The sequence below is a fragment of the Phragmites australis genome, chromosome 8 (assembly GCF_958298935.1).
Source record: "Phragmites australis chromosome 8, lpPhrAust1.1, whole genome shotgun sequence".
Taxonomy (NCBI): Eukaryota; Viridiplantae; Streptophyta; class Magnoliopsida; order Poales; family Poaceae; genus Phragmites; species Phragmites australis.
In genome coordinates, this window is record NC_084928.1 from 3,667,962 (window position 1) to 3,692,041 (window position 24,080).

A 24,080-nucleotide genomic window follows, 5' to 3' on the forward strand; every position below is an offset into this window, starting at 1 on the left:
GGTGTAGATCACCTGCTGAATCTGCGCCCAATTTTTCAGATGCATCCACCGTACCTGTCACGGAAACCAGCCATAATACTTCTCCTGTAACATCACATTACTTGCATAGTTGCACCGTCAGTTAAGAAACACAATCCTGTGAAGTTTCAGTCCTAACAAGCTAATTTAATTCGCCATCACCATGACCCAGCTTAGGGTTCTCCAAACTAGAAACAAATAGCTGAAGATTACTGCAGTACAGGAGTGGTTGTGCTGGAATGAATCCTGTACTGTAATTTTGAACAATGGTCCTGGTCCTCAAAGATTTCTATTCGTGCAAATGTGCGATGCCTTCTGCTTTACAAGTCATGGTAATGACTAAAAGATAGAGCAAGGGTACAAGCACTTGCTTGCTGAGACGAATCAACCAAGAAAACTAATACTAGTGTGTGACCTAGTGGCCGAAAATTGATGATCAGTACGGATTGACAACTCAAAATTCCGAGGGTAAATGTTGTCTCTGTTACCAATCCTGCAAAATCCTTGTCCCGATTTGAATTTTGCTTTTGTCACTAGGGTCTCTGGCTGAAATTTGAGCCCAAACACTAGCAAATGGCAAAAACGAGATGGATGAACGGCTTGGTAGCAAAGACAAAAATATTCTCCAATTCCAATGCTAACTCTAGAGGGGGGGGGGGGGCTCTTTACAACAAATTATAATCAGCACACGCAAAGTTCATCATGTTCCTAGAAAGCTAAGATCACCAGCACACGCAAATGTGATTAAGTAAACGAAACGAATGGCTATGAACAAATTGAGCGGTTAATAAGGCGAGCAAATCAGCTCAAGAAAGTTTGCAGCACACACCACCACACAGAGCAGCATTGCACACGTTTTCTTTGTGTCACGAATCCCCAGGACTTCTCCTCTGCCACGGCAACCTGCCGTTCATCGCCGGCGAGTCGTCGGACGCGAGCACCGGGAGCTTCCCCTTGCCGTTCCGCGGCCACTGCCAAATCTTGGACACCGAGAAGCTGTCGCCTTTGCTGCCCGCGCCGATCCTCTTCCCTTCAGCAGCAGCGCTGGCCTCGTTGCCGGCGGGGTTGGAGCCGACACCTCTCGGCCTGACCGCCGCCCTGCCGTTGCCGTCGCCGTGCTTCCTGTGAACGGACACCTGCAGGTTCGCCTCGGCGAGGACGTATTGGTAGGAGCCCATGGAGTAGCACCTCCTGGCGTCCAAGCTGCTGCTGCTCGTCTCGCCGGCCTCCCTCGTGACAATGCCGGCGCCGGCGCCGCCGTCGCGGACGGGGCCAGCCACCGCCCTGGACAGGTTCTTGAACTTGCCGAGGCGCACCGGGAGCACCGCGTCCTCGTGCTTCCACCCCGCGCCACCTTCTGCCATCTCGCCGAACGCGTCGAACAGCGCGGCGGCGTCCGCGCCGAGCGCACACCGGCAGAGCGGGCACGTGGAGTTGGAGAGCAGCCAGGTGTCGATGCAGTTGATGTGGAACGCGTGCCCGCACAGGGGAAGCAGCCGGAGCCGGTCCTCGCCGGCGAACTCGCACAGGCAGACCGCGCAGTCGAACGGCTCTTTGGCGCCGGCGCCGGCGCCGACCACCTCCCGGTACAGGAACACCGGGAGCGCGTCGATGACGTCCTGGTCCAGCCCGGCGTCGTGCAGATGGAACAGCTGCTGCAGCTGCCTCTGCAGCGCGGACTCCTCCCCGCCCCCGGCGCCAACCTCGCCGCCGCCAGCCTCCCCCCGCGCGCGCGCACGGCTGCGCCTGAGCAAGAACCTGATCAAGAGATGAAACAGCCCGGAGACGAACAGCACCACGGCCAATATCACCACGCTAAGCACCACCGCCGGGCTAATCCTCGAACCATCCTCCCCGGGCGACGACGCCCCCCCGCCGTCCTCCTGTTTCTTGACTTCCCCGGCGAGGAAGCAGCAACCCGTGGCTAATCCTAACACCAACATCTTCTTCTCCTTCTTCTTGCCCAGTCTGCTCCAGGCAATGCGCTGCTCATTTCGTGCACTAAACCCCAACGCTTTTGAGTTGAGCTGAGCTGAGCTGAGCTCAGCAGCTAGTAGTGGTAGCTTCTCGGTTGATGGCAACTTGCAGGTGCAAGGATCCAAGCCATTAGGCGATGACTGATGAGGGAAAGGCCAAGGCTTGTGAAGTGTCACAAGCCCATGCTTATATGCAAATGAAAAACACAACAGAAGCAAGCAACCAAACCAAGCCAACAAAAGCAACATAGCAGAGGTGTCTTTGTTTTAAGAGCTCAAAAGGTGAAGGACTTAGCTCAAAGTCCACTACCTCCGTTCCTTTTTATTTGACGTTATTGACATTTTGCAGTCTACGACGTAACATTGATCGCACCGCTTAAATTCTATTGATATCTACAAATAAATCCATATCGTTATGAAAGCATTATTAAAGACAAGTCTAGTAGTCGTATAATTGTCATATAACCAATCTTGATTCTAGAACATGAAATGAAAAAAGAACAAAGGAAGTAAAGTTTTGATCTCTGAACCTTTCTGCAAGGTTGGTACTGTGTTCTTTTCTTCACTTCTCTGGTCTTCCAGCTTTGGATTATTGTGGGGGATGACTGGGCGATGCTGCAGTTGGAGGGCCGTTTTCTCGTGCGAAAAGTGGTGCAAGGAACCCCGGGCCGATTGGGATAGCTTGTGGTTTTGTTCCTTCCTCTCTTCTGCCCCTCGTTTCATGCAAAGAAAAGCCGCAGGGAAGAAGTGTTCAGGAACGAGCCACAGTGAGCAAAAAGCGGGGGATGGTCGTGCCCGGGCTGAGGGCGATTTCTGTGGAACGTCGCTTGTGCTCTGGATTTCCAGTGGAATTCGGAGAAGATTTTTGGAGTAGTTGTGTACTGCCTCAACTTCTCCTCTGCCGTAGATGGCTCAAACTGCATTAGTGTTGCCACACGTGTGGTTAGGGCCCAGATCCCCCGTCCACACGGTTGTAGATCGACCTCGGAATTTGTGAACTGTCAGAATAAGGCAGGCTCTGGAAATATGAAATTAACTCACACCTCAAGATAAATTCTCTGAATCTTTCCCTTCTAACACCTGCAAGTTAGAGTATTTGCCACAAGACTGTGATAGTTAGCCTGAATATTTCTTCAGAGTAGTCCTAGTGCATACTCCGTGCCATTGCAATCCTCTGCAGTTTCTATGAGTTACATTACAACCTTTTGGATCAAAGAGAGAAGCAAAAACATATTCTAATGGCCACACAAATTCCTACCTGAAATATACTCCATTCAGCTCAAAATAAATATCATTTTGAATTACATACAACCAACTATTTTAAACTACAAATATTTTTTATATATTGAGTTTAGATGCTTAAAAATAATACGGATAGATTTATCTCAAAAAGTACTTTCATAATAATATATTTTTACTATAGTTTATAAATATATTACAACAAAAAATAGTAATCAAATTTATATTTTGGAGACTATATCGATGTTCAAAACGATACTTATTTCGGACGGATAAAAAATATAACTACCTCTGTTAACCACCCAAACCAAAGACTTGATTATTAATATACTACCTAGCTTAGCTCAGCGCCCCCCGCGAACGCAATAACTTCACGATAAAATCGACCCAATCTCCTGCACAAAATTCTCGTACCCTACGCAGGCTCCTCAACGTGCTCCACGGACATCAAATCATGTCGCCATTAGGGGACCGCCGTATCCCAAGTGTTCGGCGTTGCTGGCCCCTGGCGCGTTGACGACTGTGGCAGCCATTCGATCTGGTGGGCCGCCCCGCCTCGTCCCGTCCCGTCCATCGAGCGCGAGCGCGGCCAACCGAGACAGGCGGTATCCGATCCGCCCGTCCGGTTCCGGCTCTCTTTTCGCTTGGGGCCTGTTTGGTTGGTGGTTAAAGTGAGCTAAGCTAAATTTTGTGTAGGGTTAAAATCAGGATATGGTCAAATTTTAGTTTTTAAATTTGATATTTGGTTTGAGATCAAGCTAAAATTTATTATTGTTAGTATGACATATGAGTCCTAAATAGTAATAAAATTTTGAACACTAAATATAGTTAATATGGATCTTGATTTGTAGATTTAATTGTATAGAGCATGTTAATTCAAACGGATTAAGAAACGGAATCACGGTCTAAGAGATACGATTGTTTGATGGTTTTTCATCCATCAATTAATACGAAACACCACCCTCTCCCTTGCTACCACATCAGCACGGTAGGGGCTGGGCAGCTCGGGCGAGCGTTTCCGGCGCCCAGATCACGCCGAGCATTTGTGAAGGGATGGGCTGGGCAGGCCAAAATTATTTTTGGCTACCTAAAATTTGGCTCTTAACCAAATAGAGACCAAAATAATCGGGCAAGGTTAAAATTTAGCTTGGTTTGTTAAGATGAAGAACCTTGGCCTTTCTTTTCGCCTCGTTGTGCCGCCGCGGGGAGAAAGCGAGGCGCACGGGCCGGCTGGAGGTGACGTGATGCGGATCGGGGCTCGTTTTTGCTTGGACGCACGTACGCTTTCGTGAATCGATCGAGCGCTCTGCTGTGGCGTGCGTTTGGCTGGAGCGTCGGCACTCACTTGTTCCAGCATCGTGCACAGCTCTCAGTGCCGAGGTTTCCAAAATTCGATTCAAGACCGAATACCGAGTCCTGACGATTTCTTTGATATTTGCGGTTTTTGACAGCAATTCAGTGAAATTCGGTAGAAATCAGTCAATTTTTTTAAAAAAATTTAATTTTGAATTTGAACTTAACCGAAAATCGGTCAATTTCTGAATGCGAACCGCAGCGAATTGGTCGGTAACTATGAATATCGAACGGTTACCGACGTATTTTGAAACCCTGCTTAGTGCCTGGTCGACCGTTATGCCATTCTATTCACTCGCGCACATACAGGTGCACCGAAAAGCTTTACTTGCCGACTCAAAATGGGAAACGTTACTGCATATATAGGCCGCAGATACAGGGAGAATAGACTTTTGTTTGCGCAAAGCATCCCTCGAGTAAGGACGGAGTTTTATTGGGGTCAAGGGGGCCTTGGCCCCTCTAATATTTATGCAATTATCTAGAAAGTACTAGTATTTAGACTAATTTATTAGTTAGGTTTTGAATTGGCTATATCTGAATTGTCTAATTTCACAGCTTTGTTCTTTCTAATTTTTGGTCCAAGCTCAGTCACTACCCTCGAGACGCTTCTTTTTCTTATATTTTTGTCCTTACACATCAACTCTTTTTACCAATATAACAGTTATTTCAGAAAGGAATTGAAGCTCACTCAAACGTGCGAAACATAGTAGGACGTCTAAGCTCTAGTACTGCACTCGATGGTGTTGTGTAGAATATTTAACTTTTTTGCCATCGTATTAGAATAATAATTTTTCACTAAGAATAATAAATAGTTCTTCTAAGTTTATAATAGTAGATAATTATTAAATTTGTGGATGACATAATGACAAAATAATCAAATACAAAGTTGTGACGAGTGATGATTTAAGGTGCCGTTTGGGGTTGGTCGCCCATCTGCAAGTACAGCACTACACACAGTCTGATGAGAGTCGCTGGCGCCGAGGAAAGATTGGCGCGAGTGCACTCCATCGTTTTCAGCGTGTGGGTGCCGTGGTGCTCCCGCGATGCTCGAACTCAATGCTAGAAATGCGACGTGCCGTTCGTTGCATTGATGGTCTGGTTGGTAACACCTCGGCATGAACTGTCTCAAGACGAACGCGTCCGAAATGGAGTCGCATCTTGCTTTTCTTTTCTTTCAGTATCCACTTCTGCAGTTTCCTTTTCTTTCAGAGGATTACACTTCTACAGCTTTTTCTTCAGATGACTTCACCCGCATAGTTTTTCTTTTCCTTTTTTTTTAGAGAGGATTACACTCCCATGGTTGTGATGCCGTGGGCCATTTCTGCTTTTGGCGTTCGCGAGGCGAAATCGACGTGCCGCGCGCGAGACTCCCCTGCAGCTTGCAATCCCTATGTATCCATCCATCGACTGAGTCCGGTCTTCAGGCCGGTTGACTTTAAGATTCGTGCGTGGGGGCATCGAATTCCCATAATTCTTTCTTCCTCCTCCTGCTTTGGGTGATGGAGGACCACGATGGAAAGGATCAGGGTGGAGGCATTCTAGCTGGAGTGGTTAGCAAAGGTCATGAAGGATGAGTGATGGCGATAGAGGGAGGCGGGTGGTGCAGTGAGACGACTTGGCGCACGTCGTTGTTGGCCACCCGGTGGTGGAAGGGGAGGCGGCTGCGTGGAAACCATGCATAACAAGCGACTGCGAGGGGTCACAGGTCCGTGGAGCGAAGGCAATGCTGGTGGCAGGCCACCGAAGGTGAAGAAGACGGTGACGGCTGACGGAAAAATGGGTCTGGTTGTGCGCACGGGCTAGGCTGACTAATCTCGTGCTTCCTCGTGGTCTAGAGACATAGAGCTTTTTATATTTATATATTTTTTATTTTTTAAAATTTAAGAAATGTGTTTGTTTTGAAAATTGATAGGAAAGTGATTATATCGCTCATAGAACGAGCAACAAGAACCTATCGTCTGTTCCACATAAGTATATGATTGTTTGGCGACATGTTCTCGTCAACTGTTCGACGGGCAATATGAATATATTTTTGTCAATTTTTGAAATAGATGTGTATTTTTGCAAATTTCGGAAATAAATAAATCAGAGACATATAGGGAGCCTCCTCCAAGTTCCCGCGTACCTCTGCGGCTGGGCTGCGCGCACGTTTGCATCCGCTAAATCCATCCATCCATCCATCATCCATGTGTTCGGCCTGGCCTATTCCCCCAAGCTCTTACCCGTTGCATTCAGCTGGGCTCACCCCGTCAGCCGCGCACGGCAACCACTGCCTTACATACAGCGTGGCCCGCTCGTCTCGCTAGTGGCTACACGGGCGATCCACGCCATACAACCGCCCCGGCTCGACTAGCCCGATCCACATCGGATTCTCGCTCGGGCAGTCCGGCGGGCAGCTTTTTTACTTGCTCCGCTCCGCTCCGGGTACGCGATCTGGCGGCCGTTTCGCCCGTTTTCTAATCGCGTCACGAAGGGGTCGTGGCGGTAGTGATCGTGCTCGCCGAGCCACGAACCAGGTTCCACTTAGACCTGGTAATAGGTTGGAACCTAACCTACATCTAATCTAACCAATAGTAAAACAATTTATTTTCCCAAACCAACCCAATCCAAACCATAAAATCATTGTCTGAACTCTACCTCATCTAACCCACTAGCTTAATTCTACTCAAATCAGCCCAGTAGTGGTTTCAAGTCATGGGTTTACCGTGAGTTCAACCCGTGGATGCAAGTGAGCAGGTCCCTGCCTGCTGCCATGCTGCATACCGCTTCCTACTGCTACTTACTACCTACCGCTTCCTGCTGCTGCTTGCTACCAGTACTTCGCAATGCAAGAAATAGAGCAAGATATCCTCCATATCAAAAGATCTGGACCAAAAAATCTCAATAACAAACAAATATAGGTATATTTGCATATGATATTATGTATTACAACACTATAGTTTTAAGCTAAACTTTGTTACAACTTTATTTCCATATTTTATAGGTTTTAAGAATTTAAAGTTGATGCTCAACGGTAGCTTGAGTCGCTACTTAAGAGCTCAGGTGCTATCGAGTGTCGAAGAACTTGAGCCGTCACACACTGCTGATAAAATCATATAAAAACAAAGAGGTAAGATAACCTACTTAGAATAAAGATGAAGATAGATGAAAAAATCATAAAATACTAATTTAACTGTAGTTATTCAGAAATTAAACAAGAATTTATCTAGAGTAGACTAGTCTATGCTACTGAAATCAAGAATTGCCTGTCGGACTGCCGAACATGAACCCATTCTAATACCATCTAACCCATTTTATTATAAACCCAACTTAACTCAACCTAACCTGTTACTTAGGTAAACCCGTTTCTACCCACCAAAACAAACCTGATTAATAATTCCAACCCATTAAACCTATTTTAGCCCAACCCATTAAACCTATTTTAGCCCAACCCGTTTCTACCCACCAAAACAAACCTGATTAATAATTCCAACCCGTTAAACCTATTTTAGCCCAACCCATTAACAGCCAGCACCATGGGGTCCACGGCACCAGTCACGAACCAGGGGAGAAAAAAAAAACCAAAGAAGATTACCCACGAGCTCCGCTCTGCGCATCCGGACCACCACACAACGGGAAGGGTACAAATTCCTCTCCTGATTCTCACCCGCCACACCTGCTCCTCCTCCGTCTAATCTCTCTCCCGTCGCCGCCTCTCCTTCGAAGCCCCCAGCTCGCAGGTCAGTTGAGTCTCTCTGCAGTTGCTCCTCACTCCTCAGCCATGCTCACGATGTGTTCGATGAAATAGCTGTGAGGTATGCGCACGTGTGCTGGTTCTTGTTTGAGCCAATCGGAGTGGAGACGGTGGGTGGGTGGTCCTAATCCGGCAATATCTGGTTATTGTCACGATGATTTCTGTGTAGGAGCTCTTAGCTAAGATTTGCAGTTGTAGCTTTTCGGGTGCTATTTTTGCGAGCTTGTCCTTCAACAACACTAGGAATTTGAGCACACGAGCAAACTATGAAGCACGAACACTACGGCCGATCGCCGTGTCCGTGTCCATTGCCATGTCTGACATGGACACGGCGCGGATACGTGTCCGGCGCGTATCGGCGGATTAAACGACAAAAAAAAAACGAAAAGAAAATCGGACACGGCGGCGGCACGGCCGGACATGGAGGAGACACGGCGAGCCCACGAGGCAGGGGAAAAAAGCCCAAGCCCACTAGAAGCAACAGTAAATTCCCCACCTCATCTCCGAATTTTTTTATTTATCTATTTTAATTTTTCAATATTTGCAAAAATACACGGCAATTTCAAAATATTGCACACTAGGCTACTGTCGCCCGTTGGATGGGTGACACCTTGCTGTCGCCCATCCAACGGGTGACACCTTGTGGGATCCACAACGCAACAATAAAAAATGGCCGAGGTGGTGTCCACGTCAACGTGTTGTCCGACCAACGGGCGGCACCTTTGCTGGGCCAACTGGAAAAGGTGTCGCCTCACATGAGTGTTGCATGCATGCAAGCAAGCTCAAAAGTCCAAAAGCTGCATGCACCGCAAAGTCAAAAGTCCAAAAGCAAAAGTGTCGCACGGGCTCAAAAGTCCAAAAGCGTACGGTGCATGCATGCAAGTATGCACGCTATTTTCTGTATGAAAAGGTGGCAAATGTGTCGCCCTTCCAACGGGCGACAGTAAAGGTGTCGCCCGTTGGTCGGGTGACACGTCGACGTGGACACTACGCCAGCCAGGGTATTTAATTTCTAACCTGTTGCACCGTGGGCCCCACAAGGTGTCACCCGTTGGATGGATGACACCTTGCTGTCGCCTATCCAACGGGCAATGGTAGTCTAGATGTGTAATATTTTGAAATGGCCGTGCATTTTTGCAAATATTTAAAAATAAAAATATATAAATAAAAAAATTCTCTCATCTCCACGCTGCCTATTGCCCAGCCATCTGCCCGAGTCACTTGTCTCTTGCCGCTGCCGGGAGCTTGCCGTGTCGCGCAACAACAGGTGACTGGTGAGCCTCTTCTCCGAGATCTCTTTCCTTCCGTCCGTGATCCCGTGGGCACGGCAGCGATACAGATGAGACAGCCCTCCACATGCTCGTCATGACCCAGGGACGCGATGCACTTTGTGTACCGCTAAACCTTTCCTCCTTTCTTTCCTGAGCGTGCAGAAGATTTGGTCTTTGTGCACAATAACTTGAGACTTCTTTCTAGGATATCGGAATATTATAAACAAGGGGTAACAAGAATGTGGGGTGCAGGAGGAGACAACTAATCACTCAGTGGTGTTGGGATTCTTGAAGTGGCTGATCTATCTCTTGAAGAGCCTGAGTTGGAGAGTTTGTCTTTTGAAGGTGCAGACCTTTTGGAGCAAGTTGAGCAAGCTACTTAGTAATTCATGATCATCTCAAGGCCATTCTGCATTTTTTGCTTATTATTTGTTATTAAACTTCAGTTATACATTTTCTCATTACATATTATTTATAAAAATAAAAAAAATTATCTGTGTCCCCATGTCGGCTTTTAAAAAAATGCCAAATCCCCGGGTCCGTATCGTGTCGTGTCACCGTGTCTGTGTCCGTTCAACATAGCGAGCAAATGTCTGTGCTGTGGTGCTTACCCGCATAAGCTTGTTTGAGAAAAGAAAAGGGAAAGCTGCTGTTCCTGAGGTGCTTTGCGTCAGCAAGTGGAAACACTGGCCTTTAATAAGGTTCAGTCCTTTTTTCGCATTTTTCTCCCATCATGTGCATCAGCAGCTGGAAATTGACATATACATGCAAATGCTCGAATTGGATCCTTGGATATGCAGTCAAGTTGCCGGTACATTTTTAACCCCAGTGGATCTCAACATTTGGCCTCTTTGGGTAACATTGCACTCCAATCAACTAGTAAATCTGGGATCTCATCATTCATAACTCGAGATGACTCTTTGTTTTCCAAAAGATGGTCTGAGTTCATAACTGGGTAGAATTGTGCAGCATGTTTGTAAAATCCTTACCACATACCTTTTTAATATCAAATGTTGCTTGATGTCAGTTCTTTTCAAGTGTTTATTCTGAAGGTGGACATTCACTTTCTTAATTTTGAACCTCGTGTGTTTTCCTGTTTGCAGATTTTGTATTGCTTGCCTGGTCCCTTGTCGTCGAAATGGCAGAGTTACTTATCTCTCGCTCACCTTCAGTGGTGAGATTTATATTTGTGTACAGTGGCATATTACCAGTACCTTTATTTATTATTGTTTTATCATCATCTTTTTAGTTGGATCTTGTGGGTTTCATCTCTAGCCTACCTTAACTTGCTTGGGATAAAGGCTTTGTTGTTGTTGTTGTTGTTGTTGTTGTTATACAGTGGCATATTTAGATTAATTTCTTAATGCAAAACAAACATTCATATATCATAGTTATTAGGCTTGTAAAGATCCTCAAAGAGCTATAACGTTTTGTTGTGCTGGCATCCACAAATATTCTTACAATATGAAATGTTCTGATCAGCTCTAATTAATTTTGTTGTTCTAGGATCCGAAGATAGAGAAGCCTGATGAGATAATTACAACCGGTGTTCTTGCAAGTGTTCAGAAATTCCTACGCAAATGCCTCGTAGCTGTCCTCTCATATGGCCCAATGCCCAAACACATTGCATTTATCATGGATGGTAATCGTAGATATGCTAAATTCAGAAGCATCCAGGAAGGAACTGGTCACAGGGTGGGTTTCTCTGCTCTTATTGCAAGTCTGCTGCACTGCTATGAACTGGGTGTGAAATACATTACTGTCTACGCATTTAGCATCGATAATTTTAAAAGAGACCCAAGTGAGGTGCAGTCCTTGATGGAGTTAATGGAGGAAAAGATCAACGAACTACTAGAAAACAGAAATGTGATCAACAAGATTAACTGTAAGATCAACTTCTGGGGCAACTTGGACCTGTTATGCGAGCCAGTGAGGTTAGCAGCTCAGAAGCTGATGGCGAGCACAGCTGGAAACACAGGGTTGGTCTTCTCTGTCTGCATGCCATATAACTCGACTTCTGAGATTGTCAATGCTGTTAGTGAGGTCTGTGCAGAAAGGAGGGAAATGTTGCAGGAAGAACATGCTGGCAACTGTAATGGCCATGCTGCAAATAATGGTGTTCATTCAGACATTTCAGTGGCTGATTTGGATCGCCATATGTATAGCACTGGTTGCCCAGATCCTGATATCGTGATCCGGACATCAGGTGAGACTCGACTGAGCAATTTCCTTCTGTGGCAGACAACGTTCAGTCATTTGCAGAATCCAGATCCTCTGTGGCCCGAGTTCTCTCTCAAGCACCTTGTTTGGGCTATATTACAGTATCAGAGAGTTTACTCTTATCTAGAGGAAAACAGAAAGCTGGCTAAGAAGCAACTGTGATATCATGTTCTCTGCAAGGTGATACCAAGAAGATTATAGTTATATCACATCAACTTGTCCAAAACTTACCTTTTCTATTTTCGCTGAAATGTGCAAAGGAACATAGCTTATGCCACTATGGACAGGTCACAGGTGAAACTCGTGTGCCATTGTAATCCTGTAACTTATTCGAGCTTGTACAAATGACGTGACTCCTAGATTTGCAGCCTGCCAGGGAGCCACGGCCAAAAATACGAAATTTTATCAGTAACATTTGGTCTGAACAAAGTTCCTTTTTTCTCATCGAAACGAGTGTTTTAGGCAGAGCTGATTCGTATTTAACGTCCACACAATTTTCGTCCATTTACACTGGAATTTACTTCGCACGAAGATTCGTATTTAAATCCACACAGGTTTCGTTCACGCGAAAGCAACCATCCTTTTCCCAAGCCTGCGCCTGTCGTTTCGCAGCGACCCAAACCCGAAATGCAGCCGCGTGGACGCAGCCGCTCTCCACCATTGAGTTGGAAAAACCATCGCAAATGAAGTCTACTTCAAAATGCCATCACAAAGGCCTTAAATGTTGGGAAATGATCGACGTTTCCCATTAGCAACATGCAAAATGATCTATCTACCCTTGCTTTTGCTCTGTTCGCTGCTCTAATGCCTGGTATAAACACGATAAAATTCCTTATTTATCATCAAAAGATAAGATAATTTCTTATTTTTTATCTCATGAAATAAATTTTCTTATTTGCCATTGTTTTTATTTTTTATTTTTTTATCACTACTATTCATTTGATCTATAGAAAAGACACATTTGCATTTGAGGAAGAGATCGGCGGCCTCAGGTACACACGTTAAACGTATTGTTTTCCTATCACACACGTTAAATGACTTATTGTCAACATGGTATAAAAATATAAAACTTACAACCAAGAAGTATATTCATAGATGACAACTTATATACAGAAATCATACTTAATATACTATATTTTCTGGTTAGAAAGTATTGTAAATATTAAACTAAATCGCATTTAAAAAACAGCCATGGCACTAAGAGTGTGTTTGGTTTATGTCATACTTGATGGGATATGATCATCTAATTTTTAAGGTTGTTTGGTTGAAGGGCAGTCTAGATAGGATGACCAGTTTGAGGGAATATTTCTCTGAGATGCTAGATGAGTTCATCCGTTAAAATATGCTAGACAGAGACATCCATGTTCTGGATGAGTTTTATCCCTACTAATGTGATATATTCTGGTTGATCAGAGCAAATTCATTTTTTTATTAGGACACTTTAAATGATATTATCTCCTAAACTATTTATCTGATTTGCGATCCGATTGTACCATTATATTCATTGAAATTAAATCAACCAAACAAGATATTGCGCGTTCTATTTTGCAGTCTACCTTTCAAAATTTTGATCACTACCGTAACGATCTAGATTTCATAACCTTTAACTACGAAATTGAGGTATAATCCTCAATATGATCCTACAACCGTGATCCTATCGACATGAACAAGATCCTGCCTACGATACTGATCAACGAACTTGAGTTTTTCTCAATGATTTGTCCAATTTAGTTCTAAAGGAAGACATAGGAGTATTACTGTGTTGGATCTTGGTTTTTTGGTGGCACTGTATCATCTGGTACACAAAAGGAGAAACAAAAACAAGCATCTGCCAAGTTTGTAGGCAGACAGATGATTGTCACAAGTCCCAAATGACTCGAGTGCAGAAAACGCACTGGATGAAAACCAGGCTAGATAATCTTTTTCGTAAGGCATGCCACTGGTACTAGCGGTCAGCATCCAGCCAAAATACTTCCAAACTACAGAAGTTTTATATATTGGCAATGAGAAACCGAAGTTGCAGCCAATCCGTTTACCATTTTATACCTTGGCAATGAGCCAATGAACAAAACTGGGCCCATACTTGCAGCCACAACACAGATCAAGTAGGAAAACGGATTTGATCATGAAGCATACACGATGAACACGGTTCAAAAGGAAAGGCGTACCACAAATCTGATAAGATGGAAGCTATGCACAAAGGCGCAAATTTCAAGCAAAATCTGATAACATTCAACGTTTCAGTCCCTCCGATGATCAAAGGTTTTACTTCCCGACTGTAGCAACTTGGCACCTTAGAATAATATAATTCCTATGAGTAAACCAAGTACATAACTAGTTAAATACAAGCAGAATATTTCCTTATTAAGCCATAAAGTATAATCACCATAATACAATTGCAGCAAGTGCCAAGTCATATGCAAGGAATATGCCACGCAACAAGAAACATGATGGAATCTTCCATGGAAAATTGCAACAGCGCAGAATATGCAGGCATGGAATTTGGTACTTAAGTCACAAGATAGGCTCGCAGCACTGAGCCGCCCAAGGTTTAACGAAGGGGTCAGAAATACTGCATCATCATTCTCTACAGGAATACATGTGCTAGAACATTGGAGAAAAGAGATAGACAATGCAGATTTCTAAACAAATCTATATTGCTTCAGTTGGCATATAGCCCACAGAATGCTTGACTAAATTAATGTGCACAACACCTAATCAAGATTTAGCTTCCAAAAAAGGACCAACAAAAAAGAATCACAGATAAAGATCGCTAGCATTAACAGGAATGCTCCATAGTCAAAACGACAGAGCATTATGGAATGCTCCTGATGATATTAAATATAACCCAGAGAACTAGTCCAATAGAATAAACAATCAACAAAATACTTCCAGGCAAGGCACAATATAAACTTGCAAGAGGGGATTGAAAACTTTGGGCCATGATGTACTGAGGAGTGACTCAATCATAGAACAAATGCTGTCAAGCCAATAATAGCAGTCTTGTAGTGTGAGACAACTATAACCTCTCCTCTCCTCAAAATTACAAGGTTGAATATGCCTAAGATGCTGGGCATTAAACCGTCTAGAGAATCTGAATCAGACAAAACACCATAAATTTTTGGCTAGTTTCCCAAGTACAGTTGACGAAAACAGCAATATTATCCTGATGGCTTAAATTGTAATGGTCTGGTCATATAAATACTTCTTAGTTTTCCATAAGCCCTTGTCTCCCATACTCCCTAATGGCAACAACAATCAAGCACAGCAGAAGCACACAGATAACCTGAAACACATAGAAGCACCCTAAAATTTTGACTCGTTTACTAAGCACAGTTGATGGAAGCAGTAGTATTATCCACATGGCCTAAATTGTCATAGTCTATTCACATGCATAGATCTCAACTTAGTTTCCCCTGTGCCCTTGTCTCCCTTACTCCATAATCGCTACAACAATCAAGCACAGCAGATAGAAACCACAATTTCCAACAATTTCAAGGCAATCCACTGTTACAGATGAAACATTAACCAATCAAGCATGCTCAACAGAAAATTAGAAGGCATAATTGTCGAATATTTTAATTCAGATAACAGAAGCATAACTGCATAAACCATATCTAAGAGGTGTAGGCATCGCAAGCCACATCAAACCAGCACATCATGCCTCGGGTGCGGGCTGCGTAAGCCCGGCCTTGGCAAGGAGCTTCCCCAGCGCCTCAGGGGAGCACACCTGATACTGCACCTCCCCAGTGCCGGGCTGCAGGAACACCTCGGCCAGCTCCAGCTTCTCGGCAGTCAAGCTGGTGGAGTCCATGGTCTTGCTGAGGACCTTGAGCGCGAGGGCGACGGCCTCCTCGCGGGTCAGGCCATCGCGGTAGTCCTGCTTGAGCATGGACTGCGCGGCCTGGCTGTTGGCGCCGACGGCGGCCGCCTTCCAACCGCCGTAGTTGCCGGATGGGTCGCTCATGTAGAGCTGGAATCCGTGGTGCTTGTCCCATCCGGCGAAGAGGAAGGAGACGCCGAAGGGGCGGAGGCCTCCGAACTGGGTGTACCCCTGCTTGGTGTCGCAGAGGGACTGGACGAGCTGCTCGACGGGGATCGGCTCCTGGTAGGCGAGGGCGTAGCGCTGGGCGTGGAGGCGGGCGGTGTTGGTGAGGATGTTGGCGTCGGACATGATCCCGGCGACGGCGCAGGCGAGGTGGGAGTCGATCTTGTACATCTTCTCGGCGGAGCGGGAGGTCTGGAGGAGCTTGGAGGTGACCTTCTTCTCGCCGACGAGGACCACGCCGTCGGCGGCCAGGACGCCGAGCGCGGAGCCGGCGTTGCCGATCGCCTCCATCGCGTACTCCACCTGGTACAGCCGACCCTCCGGCGAGAAGATCGTCGTGCGGCTGTCGTAGCGGCGAGACATCGCGGCGGCGGCGGCGAGTGATTGGGGCTTGTGCTTGGTAAGATTGGGGATTCGCGGGAGTGGGGAGGCGACTCGGGAGAGGTTAACGAGAGACCTACTTGTGAGGCAAGAAAGGAGAACGGAATCGCTAGTCTAGGGCATCCGAACCGTCGGATATCTCCACGATTGTTTTCTGGCCGTTGGATCAAATTTGTTTCCGGGCAGGTAGATGATCCATTACCACCCCTCCTTCCCATTCCTGCCCTCTTCAATTGGCATTCATTTTTTTTTAAATCTCACATACGCCTTACAAGTAAAATAGTTGTATTTAACATCTTACAAGTGTAACCCTAGCGCAAAATCCCCCCTCACGCTTCTTTCTTGACTTCATATTGATATATTTATCGTGATGTGAACTTGAGTGTGCTGTATAGCCTGCTAACAAATAAAGGATGCGATGTGAGAGGGTTTGACAACGTATTCGGACCTATAAGACTTCTCGTTTGATCTGTTTTGTGGAGGAAATTGCAATGCCATATTTGATTTGATAGACTTTAGTGTGTGGTTATTCTCCGTCCCTACCTCTTCACACTGGCAGCCTAAGTGGAGCACTCAACATGATATCACGACAAATATTTTGATATGGCATCAAGTTAGAACCCTAAGGAGGTATTTTGCAACAAGATTATACTTTTCAGTAGTAAATACAACAATTTTACTTATAGGATGGTATTTGTAACTTGGAGTGACTTGTATGAGGGTATTTGAATTTTCCCTGTTTTTTTCTTTTGGGTTTTGTGATTACAAGCATGACTTTCCGCATTTACCATCTTTCTTGGGTCGTGGTGAACTTCAAATCGAATCTTGAAAGGTGGATAAATTTGTATGTTTGGATTTCCCGTGTTGAAAATTGTTGAGTTGAAAGAAATTTCTGTAGGTAGGAATTTTCTAGACGAAAGCTTCAATATGCAAGTTGAAAGTTGCAAACCCCTCAGAACTGGAAATGAAAGCCTGATCTTAAATGTGATTTTTCAAGATTATAGTATGAGAGAACAAATTGTAATTGAAACTTAACCAGACAGACTTTTTTTTAAAGAGTTTGTGTTTCATTCCATCGCCGATTCCAAACTATAAGCGAGAAACTGTTTCTCCACTGGAGCTGGAACAGATCTACTGTCCTACACTAGCCTACCGCTGCACCAGCCAACTATTGTTTTTGCACTTTGTGGAGGGGCATTATGCTATGATCCAAGGATCATTAGGGGTAAAAATCTATCAGGAGGATAGTCATCAGTGTCGGTTATTAGAGAAGAGATTAGACTATAGATTAAAGCGATTTAAGATAATAAGGATAACTTAGATTAATTCTTCTCTTACTTGATTATAAAGATATGCCGGCTACTCCTTTATATAGAGAGGGTAAATTACCATCATAATTCAATTTCAACTTCTAACTTCTCCCATATCAAACTTATCTCTAAACAAATCAACTCAAATCATATCATACCAATAAATATACTAACTAATATATGATAACCTCCTGATCTCGTGCCACAGCACCACGGTTACCGATCACGTACGTGAACAGTAATTCCTGCACATGACACAACACTTGCTCACATCCATCGTCCGGATACTAATTATAGTGCTGGAGTCCCATTTATTCGGCATGATCAAGCCACTACACTAATCTCTAACAATGCTCCAGCTGACTTGGCAGTAATAGCTAGGCTGAAAGCGTCACTGAAGTTCACTCACAGATTTGGCATTCCAGAGGAACCCAACAGTGTTGCTTGTGAGTCGGCCATGCGTGCTCTGCAGAACGGTGGTGCCCCACAGATATCAAGTTCCGGAGTGGCTTGCACTTACCTTAGCCAGCTATCGAGATTAGTAGTGCTATTCTGATTTTCTGATGAAGCAAAGCTGCTCGGTACAGAGTTGGAAAAAGGTGTGATTGGTACTGCATGGGATCTAGGTCTGCATAACCGTATATGTATGTAGGTTAAATGGAGTTATATTTATTAAAAAATAATATTTGTTTAGTTGTATATATCTGGATAGATTGATTTGAGTTTTTGTTTGGTTGATCAAATTTAAGGCTGTATGAGCAGATGAAAGAGTTAAGATTATAATTAGTTGCTCGTATAAAGGTGATTTTGTGATATTGATAAGTAGACACATCTATATTTGTCGGATCAGACTGAAGACGTACATTTGTATTCACCGGATCAGACTGGAACAGTGGATACGAACAACTAAACACGCTTCTCTTGAGATTATATTATGCATCTGCGGGATCAGGATACTCCCATGCGGGTAACAATCAGCCTCTAAGTTCTCACATAATCACATTTGAGTGTAAATATTCTGGATTTGCTTGTCCTTATCTTAGCTGGTTGTCGAGATCAGAAGTATTAATCTGGTTACGAATATGAAGCATAGGCTTCTCAGTTGAATGTTGGAAATAATGGTCGCTGGTGTGAATGGCAAATACAGGCTTTCGTCTTTGAGTGTACATATACTCAGCTAAGTGCTTTCAAGTGTAGAACGAGTTTTTTTTGGAAGTCTCAATACTAGGGTATAAACTGTAGTATTTGAATACATATTCAAACACACATCACATTCTACACATGTATCCTCACACACATCCTAAGACACACGTTAGACCTATAATCTATACACACGTATATTGAAGAGATTTATAAAACCTCAGGCTCCGCAAACGACGGACACGTTACGCTCACATTGTGATCCACATGCATTCGAGGCTGTCTGAAAGAAACCAATTTATGGGGGCAAGCCCCGGTGAGACACGAGCGTTTAAGTCTGGGACTCCAACGCTCGTGGGTAAGGAAAGATCAACCGTTCCTACCACTGGACTATCAGTCTGTTCCTAGTGTAGATAGAGTTATACAGCCAAGTATTATTTTTTCTTGCTATGAACTGCATACCTGGTGTGCCATTTGCTGTATTTCTAACGAATGGTGCACCTAGTTTTGAAAAATACGATGAAATGTTGTCTAAGCCTGGATGCATATACAGATAGAAAGATTTTAGTTCATAGCTAATCTTCATTTTTATACCAGTTATTCCTTACTCTGCATTTGCCTAGAGCTTGTCTTCAGCTAATGCAGTTGGTAGAGCTTGCTGTGATTGTAATGCTACACTTTTAATGGCTCAAATTTATCTGCTTCATCTTCTCTTGGATTTTATTTTGTTGTTTGAAATAAGACTCTGATTGCATTTGCGGGAAAGCTTATTTTATCGATTTGTACCAAAAGAGGTTTGTACCAGAAACCTGCGTTATTAATTTCATGCTTAAGGCCAGGCCAAGGGGTCTGTTCTGGAAGCTTTGCGCCAATGTTTTAGCTTTACTGCTTGAGGTTTTCCAAATCGAATGACAAAAAAAGGTCGTGTCAAATGTTTGCATGAGAATTTTATTGATAACAGGGGATCAACATTTTGATTTAATCGAGCAACATAGCAAAACTTCGGTATGTAGAACCCAATCCTACATTTTTTTGGGTTCAACCGTACAACTGGGACTAGTGGAGTGCCAATTCTGAAAGAGGAACTGCTATTTACTTCTGACTGAGAAGAACGGCTCCTTACTACCAAAAGTACCCTTTATTCAGCAAATCTCTAGCCATTCATCAAAGGTGACTCAAAAAGGGCAAATTGGGCATAACCTCATCTAATGTTGTAATGGAGAAAAATTCGGACCAACAGATCCCATCACAGACAAGCACACGTCCCTGAAAATGATACAATTGGAAAATGCTTATAGTTGGGTACATCAAATATGTTCCACATCTCAAGTAATTACGAAACTGCCGATGGCTAACCAACTCAGTGCATTCCTTCCTAGCTACTATATGAAATGTAAGATACCTCTGACTAACCAAGGGAACACATTCTCAATGCACCACAACGGAGTACAACAGAGAGGATTTAATCTTCATAATCTACACCATCGTCATCGTCTAGCTCAGAACTATCAACCCCACCCATCAGTGATAGGAACACAAGAACTGCAACAAGTTGTGTTGCAAGGAAATACTTTGCTCTTCGCCTGAATGTCTTTTCCTCCTCTGTCCGTTCCTTCTTAGCTCTGGGTTTTGGCTTATAACCTACGATCAAGTGAATTAGAACACAAAACAGCAATTAAATGTATGAAAACAATCAGAAATAAAGAATATGCAGTACAGAAGGGCCGACTGCTGAGACATCAAGAAACAAAAGATTCAGTTGGAGTTCACGTATAACTTACCAGTACAGCTTGATTAATTTTATATTCTCAAGACATCTCATGTATCTCTCTTCCAAATAAAAATGCATAAAGTCACACTACCTACCAAAATAATTATATTGGTATCCCCTTGGACATTAGATGGGATGGCACATCCTAGGATCATCCCATGAATTTTGGTGGGACGACCCTATTCATCATATTACACTAAGATGTGCTTGTGAGGTGGCAATGAATCAACCTATTCCATTCCACAAACCAAACAAGTGGGTTAGGTTTGGAGCTAGGATCAGATGATCCATCACTAACTCATTCCTCAAACCAAACACCCAACAAGTTTCTTTTGTCAACTGTTCCAAAGCATATCAAAGAAATATTTTTACAAGTGAGCCCAGTATCATTGTTCTGTTTTCTACAGGCCTTGCCATATGCAAGCAATGTATAGCTGTACTCATTTTCTAAATGTAGTGAAATAACAGATAGTTTGAGCTGCCAGTGATCCAGTATTACACAGGATTTATGCTCTTAAATGTTCTCCAGCATGAATACTACTTCGTAAGAAATGCAGTTTCATATCCTTGATACCACAAGAAAGGGGTCAAAAGTCATTAGTTGGTGCACAAATATTATTGTCGTATGCCAATGGAGTAGGCTGTAGACTGCAGTCTGCCTTAAATAGTACAGCATGCGCATATAATGGCCATGATGGCCAATGGCTATAGCACACGCACGATAACAATTTCAGACAAGTACATCTTAGACTCCTCATCAAACCTGACCAAATTTTGAATGAAACACATGCCAAAATTAAATTAGGCAGATTGACAAGCACCAAGCGTAGGGAACTCTACGATAAATCATACTCATAAGCTGGATTCTCTCCGCTTAAACTGAGTTTGCTAAAGCTAGTAGGCCTGCCAGGTAGAGTTAGGTAATAAAATGCCTTCATTCAATTGTTTAAAGTTCTAAAAAGTTTAACTAGTTGATTATTGATGCTATGTAACTAGCAATCTATGTGTTTTGACCAGAATCTTTGAGCAAAAGATGCAAAAAGTATATTACATCCATGAATAGGGAATAAATTGAGCGTTGGAAACATATTCCCACTGTCAACTAACTAATTAAAAAAACGTGAGAACTAGTAGTACTACACCGAACCACAGCAAAGGTAATCTGTTAGCTTACTTCTGCCAGAAGATGCTCTTTTCTTGGGTGTGGAGGATGATGATGGATCAGGTGATGTTCCTAATCCTGCTGCTGATGAAGCAACTTCCAGCAATTGGACCTTGAGATGCTCGGCAAAGTTCACCAGGTTATCATGCTTCTGCAAAGTGCTTCTCAGCACAGATGTTTCCTAAGAAGTAGAAGCTCAGAATATGTTTCAAAGTTTGCCAAAACATAAACAAAGCCATGTTTTGAATGATTAGATTTGCTTGACATTTAGAAGCTTATTGGTACAAAATTTTCACCGTAGCATAAAGAACCACTCGACCCCATTACTGTTAACATCAGAAGCAATTGAGATGTGCAGTTGTGCTTCCATGAGAATGCACATCTGTGTTCTTGATCCATTTATCTATGCAATTAGATGCACATATCTATGTCTGCCTTTTGGGTACACAAAGCTAATACTTTGGGAACTTACAGGTAATGCGTTGAGAACAAAAAGAGCATGTCCAAGGAAAAGAGCATCAACATCTGTAGGGCTTCACAAATAAAAATGAATTATTAGTTTTCTATACATGTTCGATCATATCAGGTCAAATATCCAAGAGCCAGCAAGAATGGAAACTTGGTAAAATGAAATACGTTGGATACGAAATTTAAACAAAAAGAAATAGTAGTATACCTACTGTCAAATAGAAAGACTTGATCCCCCAATCTCAAAGACAATGCATCATATGCAGCACTTGCCTTCTGGTATATCTGTTTAAATTAGAAGTTTGCATCAGAAGCTCACTAGTGTGTCACCAAAAAATAATAAAGACTAGGAAAAACAGGGGTGCAGAAGTAGCAACCTCCTCTTCTTTTTCCGCAGCATTAAGCTTTGTTATACCCAGAAGTTGCTTCACATCTCTAGTTTTCTTCCAATGGAGTAGCTTTCCGATGGGCCAGGGGAGATCAGAAAAGTAGATATCATGCGCAATGCTTCCATCAGTAACCACCCAGAGTTCATATTGCAAAGCATCTCCAAGCCAGGTCAAAACCATGGCCTTTGTAGGTAGTACATCAGATTGAGAAACACTGGGCAGCTTTGAGTTCAAGTCGACGATTTTCTCCTCCTTAAGATATTCAATTACACCTCCTTTTTCATTGTTGAATGCCACGCAATCGCCAAATTCAACATATGGTATGTGATCTGTGGAACAAACTTAAGGTGTAAGAGCAAAGCAATCATCTCGCCCATGGCTCAACGCGCACAGAGATCCCAGCACGTCAATGAATGACCGGCCCCGCAACTATCTACTAGCTGACGCCAAACCGAGACACCAGGAGCAAAGAGATCATGGCATGGTGGCACTGAGCACGCGAAGCGGAGCTTAGGTTGATAAGGGACGAGAGGGCAGAGGGGAGCTCACCGGCGTCGGGGAAGGAGGAATCGACGTGGATGTCGAAGGGGACCTGGGCCATGCGGAGGTAGAGGAGAACGGGGAGGCAGGTCGGGCAGGATGTGGGGAGCCCGAAGGCGGGCTTCCGCGCCACCAGCACCTTCCGCGCCACCAGCACCTTCCGCGCCGCCTCCTCCCACTCCGCCGCCGCCGCCATCGCCGGGAGCCAGGGCTGGGGATTCGGCAAGTTCCCAAGGGTTTATGGGTTGGTCATCTCTGTCTCTCCTACTCTCTTATTTCAGCCCACCTCCGTCCAGCCCACCTCGCGCGGCGTTTCACGTGCACCCAGACCTGTCCAAATGGGCCGTTCGGGCCGGCCCAGTACGAGCCTGGCTAGCATAGCCTGATAGGCCCAGTAAGGTTAATGGCTGTATCGTGTCAGCCCGCATGCCGCACCTTTAGTCACAATACGGTCCGTCAGCCACCGTGTCGTACTAGGTTTGGACATAGTTGCGGCACGCTGGGTATGACGCATGACCAGTCCGTTAGCACTCTAAAAATAGAAAAAATTAAAAATAGCTACAAAATAAAAATTAATTATTTTGTAAAAAAATATATAAAAATGAGCTTTATTGATTGATTGTCTTATTAAAAATATTTTTACTAGAAGAAAAGAAGTACAAACTATGCTTCGAAAGTTATATGATTTCATTAGAAACTTCAGATGTTTTCTTGCAATATACTTCTTCAAATGTCCCGTTCTATTTGTAGACCTGACATAAAATTTATGACTACATATATTACACTTGGTAAATCTTATATGTTCCTTGTTTATTTCTCTAAAAATCTTTTCAAAATATTGACATACTGATGACCATACGCGAGTTCTTGTCGTCTTAATCCATGAATAAAAATATAGAATTGATTTGTTGAAGTGAGCAAGTGACTACTGGCTAGCAAGTAGAAAAAGATAGATAGATTGACAATAGGATCAATGGGAGTTTGGAATGGTGGCTATTTATAGGCTAAGATGAGATATAGGTGGTGGGTCACTTTAAAAAAAATTAAATAAAACATAAATA

The 24,080-nt window shown here is 43.8% G+C and overlaps 4 protein-coding genes across 14 annotated transcripts; 1 reads left to right on the top strand and 3 right to left on the bottom strand.

The window, feature by feature from the left end:
* Window positions 1-458: 458 nt before the first annotated feature.
* LOC133926316 (RING-H2 finger protein ATL46-like) lies at window positions 459-2,860 on the bottom strand. Its single transcript, XM_062372191.1, has one exon. The coding sequence runs from the start codon at window positions 2,241-2,243 to the stop codon at window positions 885-887; it is 1,359 nt and encodes a 452-aa protein (XP_062228175.1). The 5' UTR covers window positions 2,244-2,860; the 3' UTR covers window positions 459-884.
* Window positions 2,861-8,138: 5,278 nt separating this feature from the next.
* LOC133926318 (dehydrodolichyl diphosphate synthase CPT3-like) lies at window positions 8,139-12,222 on the top strand. Of its 11 annotated transcripts, none has more exons than XM_062372197.1 (4): window positions 8,139-8,305; window positions 9,796-9,993; window positions 10,694-10,764; window positions 11,097-12,222. In XM_062372197.1, the coding sequence occupies exons 3-4, from the start codon at window positions 10,729-10,731 to the stop codon at window positions 11,970-11,972; spliced, it is 912 nt and encodes a 303-aa protein (XP_062228181.1). In that variant the 5' UTR covers window positions 8,139-8,305; window positions 9,796-9,993; window positions 10,694-10,728; the 3' UTR covers window positions 11,973-12,222. The 11 variants fall into 11 exon arrangements, with proteins under 11 accessions (XP_062228181.1, XP_062228182.1, XP_062228183.1 ...); XM_062372198.1 differs by having other exon boundaries at window positions 9,796-9,935; XM_062372199.1 differs by having other exon boundaries at window positions 9,843-9,993.
* Window positions 12,223-15,282: 3,060 nt separating this feature from the next.
* On the bottom strand, window positions 15,283-16,323 carry LOC133926319 (proteasome subunit alpha type-4-2-like). Its single transcript, XM_062372204.1, has one exon. It carries the CDS (start codon window positions 16,219-16,221, stop codon window positions 15,469-15,471), a length of 753 nt encoding a protein of 250 aa, XP_062228188.1. The 5' UTR covers window positions 16,222-16,323; the 3' UTR covers window positions 15,283-15,468.
* Window positions 16,324-19,952: 3,629 nt separating this feature from the next.
* LOC133926320 (mitochondrial outer membrane import complex protein METAXIN-like) lies at window positions 19,953-23,258 on the bottom strand. The gene is made up of 6 exons (XM_062372205.1): window positions 23,029-23,258; window positions 22,468-22,808; window positions 22,299-22,375; window positions 22,095-22,155; window positions 21,635-21,803; window positions 19,953-20,330 (listed from the first exon to the last, which is right to left on the bottom strand). Exons 1-6 carry the CDS (start codon window positions 23,213-23,215, stop codon window positions 20,152-20,154), a joined length of 1,014 nt encoding a protein of 337 aa, XP_062228189.1. The 5' UTR covers window positions 23,216-23,258; the 3' UTR covers window positions 19,953-20,151.
* Window positions 23,259-24,080: the final 822 nt, after the last annotated feature.